General features: G+C 41.2%; 1 protein-coding gene across 1 annotated transcript; it reads left to right on the top strand.

Moving 5' to 3' along the window:
• The first annotated feature begins 1,833 nt into the window (after positions 1-1,833).
• Positions 1,834-4,829, top strand: LOC144516345 (transcription factor 15-like). Its single transcript, XM_078247571.1, has 2 exons — positions 1,834-3,013; positions 3,769-4,829. Exons 1-2 carry the CDS (start codon positions 2,531-2,533, stop codon positions 3,832-3,834), a joined length of 549 nt encoding a protein of 182 aa, XP_078103697.1. The 5' UTR covers positions 1,834-2,530; the 3' UTR covers positions 3,835-4,829.
• The last annotated feature ends 6,513 nt before the right edge of the window (positions 4,830-11,342 follow it).

The raw sequence follows: 11,342 nt of genomic DNA, 5'->3' as shown, positions 1-11,342 counted from the left end.
AAATAATGTTGATTACTCACTGACGTCCAGTGATCACCAGTTAATGAAACAGCGTTTGCAGCACTTTGCAGCTGTTCCAGTTGGGCTGCTTTCTCCGTGTTGTACAGGCTGTGTATCCGTGAAAACTACTGTCCCCCTCGAAGACAGGTCAGAACATGCCAACCGTAGTACGTCTTTAAGACCCGAGTCCTCTACGATGCTGACAGGTCTGCAGTTAGTTGCCACCCGTTTCGTAAGAGCTGTAGTAATTTTTTGGGATTTGGTTTCATCCATAGGTCGGCAAGTAGCACTCTCCAAAATAATGCTTTGCCTGAGTGGGTAGCATGCTAGCGGGTAGCATCACGTTAACTGTACTACTATGCTTAGCTCCGTAGGTGGTAGCTCAAGCTTGACGTGCTTCAGTGATATTTTAATTCGGCTTTACACAATGTGCATATGGTTTTCGACTTGTCTACGAGCCGTCCGGGAGTTTTGGAAAATAAAAAGCGCCATTCAGGATTTCATTGCTGCTGTCTTTCTCCATCATGCCTGCAGCAGCAGGATGTGTTACGAGGAAGTGGCAGCTTGATAATAAGTAACGGTGCTGCAAAGGTCAAAATAGTAGCCTGTTAGGCACGACGCAAAGCCGAGTGAAGTGTAAAATAAATGAATAAATGCCGGCATGCGATTAAAAAAAATGAATGAGTCGGCCCTTAATCGCATTGCGATTAACGCGTTAACGCTGACAGCCCTAAAAAAAATCCATGAAAGGTTTTGAAATATATTGCCATGTGAACCCCCTATTATACTCCTGAAATCAGACTGCAAAAGCATGCCACATTCAAATTCACATTCTCAACTTCACAACTCTCTAACTGTTGCCTGAAAATGGATAAAAAAAGGGTGGAGAGACTGGTGTATCTGAAACAGATTTTGAAAGGAAATTTTAAGAGGAAATTCTGACCTGCATAAAATGTCTGCAAGGTACAAGGCCATAAGTCACAAAAGCCTTATGACATCTCAAGCCATATGCCCATTAACACTTCCAGGTCTATTTGTTTATTTCAGGAAACTTCTGGGGACACAGAGGAGCGATGAAAAGCATCTTACAAAAGATATTCCCTCAGTGGGTGTTTGGATGATGGTAATGGAGAGCCCTACGGACATCTCTCAGTGTGCAGACTCTAGCATACGATTTACAGCTATTGGTGGAAGACGTATTCAATTTCAAATTCATTTTAGTTATATGTCAAATCATAACAGGAGTTATCGCAGGACACTTTACAGATAAAGTAAGTCTAGAACACACTATAATTTACAAAGACCCAACAATTCCCCCCAAGAGCAAGCATTTTGTGCGGCCGTGACGAGGAACAACTTCCTTTAAACAGGCAGAAACCTTGGACAGACCCAGACTCTTGGTAGGCGGCCATCTGCCGCTGCCAGTTGGGACACAGAGACACTGATACAGATATACAGATATGAAGAAATATGATTCATAATAATTATAGCAGAATTATATAAGATCCTTTACTTCAGTAAAAGCAGCAATAATCCTGCATTCAAAGTGTTTCTATGTAAAAGTACAAAAAGTTAACTAAAACTTACCTACTACCAATACTTACTAACCACAACTAGTACTTACTACTACTATTAACTACTTAACTATTTTATTTGCTGTTGGGCAGTTTAATCTAGAAAATAGCATTAGTGAATCAGATGCCTCTAGCTAAATCTAACGCAGTGACTGTCTACATTGTTTCTATTTGCTGTAGGGAGAGTAGTATGCCTCTTTATGATACAAACATTTACATACCCACAAGCGCATGACACACACACACACACACACACTGATGGCAGAGCTGCCATCCAATGTGCCACCTGCTCATAAAGAGATAAACATTCACACATACAGCAATTCGGGGTTTAGTGTCTTGCCCAAGGGCACTTCGATATGTAGACTCCAGGGGCCAGGGATCGAACCACTGACCTTCTGATTAGTGGATGATGGAAGGTCTACTTCCTGAGCCACAGTACATGTTCTCAGTTATGTTGCACTATTTTTCCACAGCATTTTTATTGTCATCAAACCATTCAGTGAACCATTGAGCTTTGTGTGCATGTGAAGGTCACCAAACTATGGTTCCAAAGTGAATGTGTGTCATTTTGTCCCTGAAGTTCCAGTTTTTACAAATGGATCTCCACTCATAAAAACGAATGGCTCATTTTGTTGAAGCTGTTCACATCTCGCCATACTCAACAGATGCCTGTGACTTTTAGGACCAAAACATTTGGGAGGATGGTAGCCCCGCATGTGCCCCACCCCTCCTCATGCAGCTGAGGGGCTACTTTAGTTGCTATAAAGACCCTCCCTGACACGATGACTATCACACTGGACCATCCTATGGGCAAGTGTCAAAACTAACTGGGGACTCCTGCTGTCTAAACCTCCGAGTTACAGCTAAGTTTACGCACGGCTCTTGTCTGCATGCTGCTGTTTTCTACTTGAAAATAAGGGATTGGCTTTCCCCTGGGAAACACTTGCCTACATATGATGGCTTTCACTATGCTAAGGCCGGTGTCGACGCATCCCTTCTCTTACCCCGCTGACCTGACCTTGATGTCGGACGACGAAGAGGGGAACCGCAGCGAGAGCGACGGCAGTACCGACCAGGGCTACGGCTGCTGCGGGATTCCGCGGGACAGTTATAGGCGGGAGTCCGGCGTCGTGGTGCCGCATCGGAACACCGCTAACGCCAGGGAGAGACACCGGACCCAGAACGTCAACACGGCCTTCACGGCGCTGCGGACACTCATCCCTACGGAACCGGTGGACAGAAAACTCTCCAAAATCGAGACGCTGCGCCTGGCGTCCAGCTATATCTCTCACTTAGCCAACGTTCTTGTGGTCGGGGACGGGAGGGAGGACGGACAGCCTTGCCTCAGTGCTGTCTACAAGGAGGTGAAGGGGGGTAGAGAATGCAAACAGCCTCGGAATATCTGCACATTCTGCCTCAGCAACCAACGGAAAGGGGTAAAATATTCAGTAAATATGCCCTTTGCTCTCAGAAAAACACTAGGCTATTTTTAAATGTCTTTCTCATTGGCAAGCGTAACACACAGCCCCGTTTATACTTTTATTATACGTCCGCCCGCCTGTTATTCCTGCATTATCGTTCCTGCAAAATACGCTGTGAGGGGTCCAAGTGTGTGTTGCCGATTGCAAAATGTAGGGTTGGATTATTTAAATAAAACGTGAGCTACTTGATTGATCATTTGTGTGCCGAATGTCCAAGAAAACCATAATATTTCTGAAAAGGTATTCATTCATGGATTACAGTGTGTGTATCTTTGTGGAAAGACAAGGGACCAAAAAAAAAGAATGTAGTTCTCCTGGACAGGTTGGCAGCAGTAGCCAGTTAGTGCTGTCATATAGGCCTATTGTCATTATTCTGTCACAACCAGAATGAATGTGTATATGGTAGGCTATTTTATTCCAGCATTTATTGTTACATTTAATCCGATTTAAGGGTTCCAATTGTAATAATCTGTAACTGTACAATCTCAGTAAAATGGACGGGTCCATTGTTAAAATCTCCATGTTGGGATTTTGTTTGTTTATTGGTGCCTATCCAGTGCATGATATCCTTTAAAGGAAAACAAATGGATTTTAATGGATATTATTATGCTCTTAGGAAAGTACATCAAAACATCTGAACTTAGAAATTGTGTTTAGGTCAAAAATATTTCCTGTAGATACGTGACAGTAATTTCCCTCTTTGTTCACAGGTGAAAGACAAACGAGACTGTGTGAAAATGCATGGAAGCAGTGCGAGACAAATAAGTCGGCGATGAAACTGTCTGAGTAGGATTGGATCGACTTTTCAGAGCAGACTTTGGAGGAAACCTCCACCAACCATTCCTAGAGTCTGGAAGCATCTCAGTCTTTGAGGACTACTCTGAAGTTTTGGTTTGGCTCATTAGTCACTTTACCCTGTATGAGAGGAGGATTGGCACCAAAACCTGAAGATACAGTCACTCGTTCCAGGACACTAACTAATGTCATAGTAAAAAAAATTAACTTCTGACTTTCAAATTAGAGCATACAGCTGCTATATGTTCTTTTCATTTGAATGACAAACATGTTCAGGGAATTGTTCACAAGGGGCAAAATATGTTCAAATTTAAAAAAGAAATGAGTTACATCGGACAAGTTTGTTTATTTGTACTTTACAGCGGTTTGAAATCTACCGACAATAGAATATATACAACATTACCCGCTCTGTATTACTAAAAGGTTTATTATCAGAGAGCAGCATTGATAATACTAAGCTCCTATTATTTCTTAAAAGGCACAATCCATAATCCAAAAGGATATCCTTTTAGGCTACTTTTAGATGAACTTGAAGTTCTCCAATATATGAACTGACAACAAATGATAACCACATCTGTGTTATCAAAGTTGTGTGATGCTGGTTAAGGTTTATTTATATACATAAATAAATAAATAACGTCTTCTGTTATCTGTAGGTCAAATTACCAAAGCATTAGCAGACTGCTGGACAAATGGATCAATCAGAGTTACAGCGATGCTGTTGGTGCCTCTCCCTTTAGCTGTATTGGGTAAGGTATGAGACAAACTCATACAAGTTTGCATCGTTCTTTAAGATGAAACTAAAAAGATTTTGGGAAGCTTGGTTCACAAACAGACTTGTAGCTTACAGCAGACCATTTTCAGGAATGAAATGTAAGAGGACAGACCTGTACATCCACTTGAGCTGGTGTTGTGAAGTTGTGTGCAACAGGACACATTTGTGGGACACTATTTTGTTTGCTTTTTCATTACATGTTGTAATCTACTTTGAAATAAAATTTATTTTTACATAGATGTAGCTCTCTTCTATGCCTTCACAATGGCTTCACAACCTTAACAATCATTTAAGTATTTTCATTAATAATGCACACAAAATCTTCTTGTTGAGTATTTTGAAATATTGTCCAGTAACAAAGCTGTTCAAAATATCAAATGTGAATTGATCACATATATGTTCCCCGTCGCGTTAAGAGTTGAATTTGAAAAAAACATAATTCCTCTACTTTTTAAATGACCTCAAGTGATGTGTAGTCATGCAGATAGTTTGCATACTCACATTGCACACAGTTTAAACACATATTTCAGTGGAAATATTTTCGAAAGAAGAAATCATCCCAATGAAAAGTGTTGGCAGCGTGTTCTGTAGACTATAGCCACAGGTGGAAGCAGAAATCTCAGAGCCAGATATATCAAACCACTGAGAAATAAAACCAAAACTATCTGCATGGCTAGACATTACAGTTGGTAAGTGTTTAATGTAATGTGTGTTAGAGACCCGTTAACACTGCAAGCTTAGTTTGTAGATCAGGGAAGTTACAAAATGTAGGCTTTGCAGCTGTACCACCTTCAGATATCTATGTTCCTGATATCTGTAAAGGTTATAAAACGCATGCAGAGTTCATGTACATTTAGGACAGCCGGAGCCAAAGAACAAACCACTTTACCATTACTAGCATCTTCTGCCTGTAACTGCTCAGAGGAGGAAGCCTATACGGGGAATTCCAATGAAGGTTTACCCTCTCTGTCTGAGGAATCTCAACAGAGGAAGTAATCAATCTCTTCCTCAGCGGGCTCTCTCTGAAATCGTTGTATCCCAACAGTATCTGACCACAGAGAGCCATGTCAGGGTGGTAGGTGCACTGTGCCAGTTAGGAAGGCATGAATCAGAGTCAACTCTGGGAAAAGGTAAAGGCAAAACAGGAAAGACACAAATTAGTGTTGTTGGATCTATTGTGGTGACTGATGATTACTCATGGGGACCATCAGGGTGTGTAGCACATTACTGGAGCCATGCCAACAAGATCAACCAGAGGAAGAAGCAGTTTAAACCTTGGACGTAGGAAAACCAGAGTAAGTGTTTGATAAACACATATTCTGTTTTTTCTGAATCATCTAAAACTGACGTAGTTAATTTTCTCTTTTTTAATGAATAACACCATTCAAAGTTTTGGACATTTAGAACCAGTATCCAGTAAAAACAAAATCTGAGGGCTGATCTTTGGCATGACTCTGTTCTGGTAGTAAATCTTCCAGGTTATGATCCACATGTGGTGTTGATCAGTCACAGCTAATATCGCCTAGCACCCTGTGTCCTGACAAACACAGCTGTTGATGAATTAATGTTATAGAATCAGTGTACACACAGAAAGATAGAAATCCAGTTTTTTTTAATTGGATGTAGCAAAACCAACACAAAGTGCTCAGAGGACTTAAAGAAGTAATTAAAGGATTGATTTGAAAAATGTGCACTGCATTACCTCGCAACAATCACATAATGTTGCAAAAATAAAAGTAGACAGGATGTCCACTGTGATGGATTGCCTCATTCAAGCACGTTTTAAGTCTCTACGACTGATATTCCTAGTGAATTAACTGAAAAATGTAAAACAAAAAATCTTCTCGTCTAACTCTCAGTAAGAAAACGAATAAGTGCATTTATTGTAATGTATGGTAAATGGGCGAAACATTTTTGATCCCAAACAGGGTTTTGCTTACAGTAAAGGTTTAGTGATTACTGTGTTTTGAATTTCTACCACTGCAACATGTGCAGCTGATGTATCCATACATTTCTATGAGCTATATAGAAAAGCGTCATGTGTATGCCTCTGTATTTCTGCTATAACCATTCCTTACATAAGCACTTAAAAGTTACTAATTATGACAGTGTGTGGTGCAACAGCCAAGTTACAACCATGAGATTTATTGCAGTTTTTAAAGATTTGACAACACAGTTATGACTAAACTGAATCCTTTAAATCACTCCTGAAGTGATGTTTGGCGGTACACCCCTCTGGTAGAAAGTTATTGCACTTGCAGTCCTCTGGGGCAGCACAACTAACTGCACACTTGCATGAAGTATCCCAACCCTCCAGTTTCTCTCCACCTGTCAGTGGTAAAGCCTAATTAGAAGCTGCTGTGTGAGCTTATCCTGCAACTCAGAGGCTCTGGTGGAGCCCCGCTCAATGGCTCCCAGGGGCCCCCCAGGCAGGAAGATGTCATAGAAGAACAGGAAGGAAATGGCCTGAGTGCTTGACCCTGCCGAGGCCCTCCCTGTGGGTCCTGGGTTCTGGGTCAGTTCCAGCTTTGACATCAATCAGCTGATGCCTATTTTAATTCCTGGGTGGGAAAGCATGGCTGAATGAAACTCTAAGTCAGTCACATTAAACATAACATAAAACAATTCAAAATCATATGTAGATAAAGTATAAGTAAATACTTGTAGGATAAATAATAACTAGTATATAATACAATCTGTGGATGTAGGACATTTTGAAAAACATACATGCAGATTGTATTGCACTGGGTTCTGACCATAGAAAAGAAACATGTTTACATGACTGAAAAAGCTGAATCACAAGGCATAAGTACCTACATAAGAGACTATGGTGCAGAGTGTCTTTGACAAAAATATGCTTTTTAACTGTTAAAAGCCCTTCTAGGGACAGATGTTGCGAATTAGCCATGGCTATAAACACTGTGATACAGGCATCGGATTGTTCTTTGTGTAATAATCTATGTTTTTTGTATCTGTCCCTATTCAAATGAACAGAAATAAAATAAAAATAAATATGCTTAAAAAATAGTGCTGTCCAAAGAAGCAAAACTAGGATACTAAAGGCAGAGATAATACAGAGGTGGAACATTTCATATATTTTGTATATTATTGGAATCCTTTATATACACAAGAGATACAAAGGAAAGTATGGAGCAACTCTACTCTGACAGGTGTGGTTTCTTATTAAAGTTAGTGGTATCCCTGTAAAGGACAGTATAAAGTTCCATTTGAACATAAATTAATATGTCAAAGTCATCAGCGGCGCTTTCCCGATCTTCAGCCCCATCTGGTAAGAATTAGTGGAGGATACCATGGGGCAAATAGGAAGGGCTAAGATTGTGATACAGTTCCCCTCTGCCTAAACAGACCCTTATGGTACTGTAGCTCAACTGTTTGACAGGACAGACATCTTCCGCCCCCTCACTGCCTCTTGTTCAACCCTATAGTTCCCAAGCCAGCCGGCCTGTCAGAGTAATTGCCATCGGACACGCACTGCGGGCCCTTTCATGAGACAGCGGCCTTGGATAAGCCACTTCCAATTTTTATGATTGTTTTCCATTGATGGGTGGAGTGGGAGCAACCCAGTCCTCTGCAGCAGCCAAACAGGCACTAACTGGGCCAGACACAGTAGTGTCTGTGTGTGTGTACTAGTACATCGAGTTTGACAGATAAGACTATTTAAAGGACGATATACAAACTATATCTTCTTAGGTTATGGTGCACTTGCACTTATTTTTAACAGGTTTGCTTGTGCGTGTGTGTGTGTGTGTGTGTGTGTGTGTGTGTGTGTGTGTGTGTGTGTGGGGGGGGCTTAGAGACTTGACTGTTTGAATGTGTTGGACAGAGGAGTGGTCAGCATGTAGTCTTACAGGCAGTCTTAACATGCCTCGTTGGTAAATTAGCTGTAAGAAAAGTAAAAAAAATATGAACCTCAATTTCGGAAACAGCAACAGGGAGCAGAGCAGCAGGTACTTCTGACAGATCCGATGTGCAGCAAGGTATGCTCGGTTAACAATTCTCTCGAGTTAAAATGAAGGGATCAACATGTTACACCTGAATATGCTGTTGGGCTACTACCATTTTTATTTATGCTAGTAGGCTAGACTGGGCACAAAGGTTTTGTAAAATGAAAATTCCACATCTCCTTGCTGAACGAGAGGGGAGAAATTTGTGCAGCCTAGGCAAAACTCAGTAACCTAAACAAAAAAGAACCAAAAATAAATAAAAAAAGTCTATGGAAACCGTGGCGGGTGCAGCGAGCATTATTAAGCTATATAAATTAAATAACCTGCCACTTGTTATTGAATCAACATCACCAAGGCAACAAAACATAGATGTATAAACACTATATACTCCATAGCAGCTACAGTCACAAACACACACATATTACAGCAAAAAACAGACTGCACACCACGCATGCAACACTACATTGCATTCTGTGAGTCTCATACATTATCATCAATTCGGATTCTGATATCTTCATCGCCACGAGGTGTCGATATCTTTCATTATTCTGGCGTCTTAAAATGATAAATTTGTCCAGTACACGTGTAGCTTTCAGGCCATTCATCTCAGTGTGCTCAGGTCTGACCCATGAGGAAAAGGGTGGCCAAGTGCATTGCTGTCTGCCCCAGTGTCTTTTTTTGATATTACCCTGTGGCGCAAAAGTCAGAAATATTTCAATTCTGCACATAGTGGCTGTAAATACTAAATAATAACCAAGTTTGGGACTTTGGAGAGGCAGCGAATGATTGGACCTGTATGTGTGATACTTTTGATACTTTAATCTCATGGTAAAAACAACTCAAGCCACATGTAGTCTGGTTGTGTGAGGCTACATGAATGGCTTTTAAATAAACCCTAAACCAACCCAAACACATTACTAGAAAAGTGCATTCAGTAGAGTGCAGATCTCTGCCAGGTTTGTCTCCATCTCCCCTCCTATACAAAGAGTTACATCTCAATTCAACTCAACAGAACTCAATTGTCCCTCCCAGCTCCCTTATAGTCAAGACAGCAGCGAAGATAACAAAAACAGGGAATCATTATTAGTGGACCATAACATATCAGGTATGGAATTAACCTGCAAATGCTCCAGTTCAATCTGAGACCAAACCTTTCTATGGATATCATTTTTTGAGCCACGACAAACGCCAAAATGTGGCCTGCAACAGACAAAGTAAGGCTTGTTTTTAGCCTTTTGGTACTGCAGGAGTCAGCAGTCAATGACAGTATTAAACTGTCATTTTTTTTAACAATTGTGAATAATTGAAATAAAAAAAAATAAAACTTTACAAGAAGAATTAACATTTCATTACAAGTTGTGGTCAGAAAGGAACCTTCATTACTGTATATGAGGTGGGCAACCCTGCCTGCTGTTGTCCAGTCGGACCAATATCACTGACATATCGGTCAGCAGAGCAGATGAATGTGTGGGCGAGTGTTCTGTATTGGTTGACACACTCTCCTCTCAGCAGCGGACACTCTTGGGGCTAGTGTATCCCTCCCAACATGCAGTGGGAGGAAGCGGTGGAATGACCTGAAACATTAGTACAGACAATATCTGCCCACCAGGGCAGGGCTCTGATTGCTCTTTGCTTTCCTTCTGCTCCTGCACTCTACCTCCGTCTCTGGGCGGTGGTCCTTGATGCAGAGGTGAAAGGTGACTAATCTGAGGCGTGATTTCTCCCCCTGTCAAAATAATACTACAATATGTCTGTACAGACTGCTCTGAAGGGAGAAAGAGGCAGACTTCCGCAGCCTGATGTCCATCATAGCCCCAAAAGCTTTCTTGGGACTTGAGTTCTCCTTATTTTATCTTTGCTCAGTGAAATACTTTATTTCTGAAAAAGAATTGTTCCTGATTTTTTCTTTTCAGATTTTTCATTTGAACCCCTTTTTATCTAGCCTGGATGCCAGCCAAACTTAGCCCCGCCCACAACATTTGAGGTCGGGAAGTTCGGTCTGGACTTGATCCATTGTGGAGCTTGAACCAGAGCTCTTCGGCCCAATCAAATTGTCAGGGCAGGCTTTATACAATGATGGACAGATGATCGACAGTAACGTAATCAACCACGTCACCAAAGAGCACTTGGGTTGAATTCGTTTACAACAAAGATGGCTGCCATCGCGTCTGTTATAGAAGATATCGACAACACATTAATTTTAAAAGAGGAACAGAGAACCGCAATCACGTATGTATAAACATTGCCACACCCGTCCGCACGACACGGAAACGGCCGCCTCTGCCTTTGCTCTGTCGAAGCCTGCCTTTGATTTGCAGCTTCTGTGATGTCTATCTCCATTGCTCTGATTCTCCTCCAATTGAGTGCAGAGGCATTTTCTTTCCTGGTTCGGTTGAAACATGCCCCATAATCACAGCCCAATGGAGCAGTATCAGACTGATATTCTGACTAAAAAGGTAACTACATCTCCATCCTGGTTTTTCCACCAAATAATTAAACCGCACTGTGCACTTCCCTTCAACCCTAGATTTTGCTGCAGAATAATCACAGGTAGCCTGTTTTTGGCAGAGATTAATAGGAGATCCAATAAAACAGGCAAAACAATATATATTAAGTTGTGACATTGCATGGGAAAATCTCTAATAAGTATAAGGAAGCCTGTGAATCTGCATTTTAACAACAAATGAAGAAAGATCATGGGGCTGATACAGTAAATGCAATTGTTCACTGTTCGGGAACCTCCTGTAAC

Source organism: Sander vitreus, chromosome 4, assembly GCF_031162955.1.
Source record: "Sander vitreus isolate 19-12246 chromosome 4, sanVit1, whole genome shotgun sequence".
NCBI lineage: Eukaryota > Metazoa > Chordata > Actinopteri > Perciformes > Percidae > Sander > Sander vitreus.
This window is presented reverse-complemented; position numbering and strand designations above follow the sequence as displayed.

Excerpts from the sequence above, each read along its gene's own strand:
- LOC144516345 (XM_078247571.1), top strand. The coding sequence starts at position 2,531 with ATGATGGCTTTCACTATGCTAAGGCCGGTGTCGACGCATCCCTTCTCT. Across the intron at positions 3,014-3,768 it reads TCAGCAACCAACGGAAAGGG|GTGAAAGACAAACGAGACTG; the intron begins GTAAAATATTCA and ends CTTTGTTCACAG.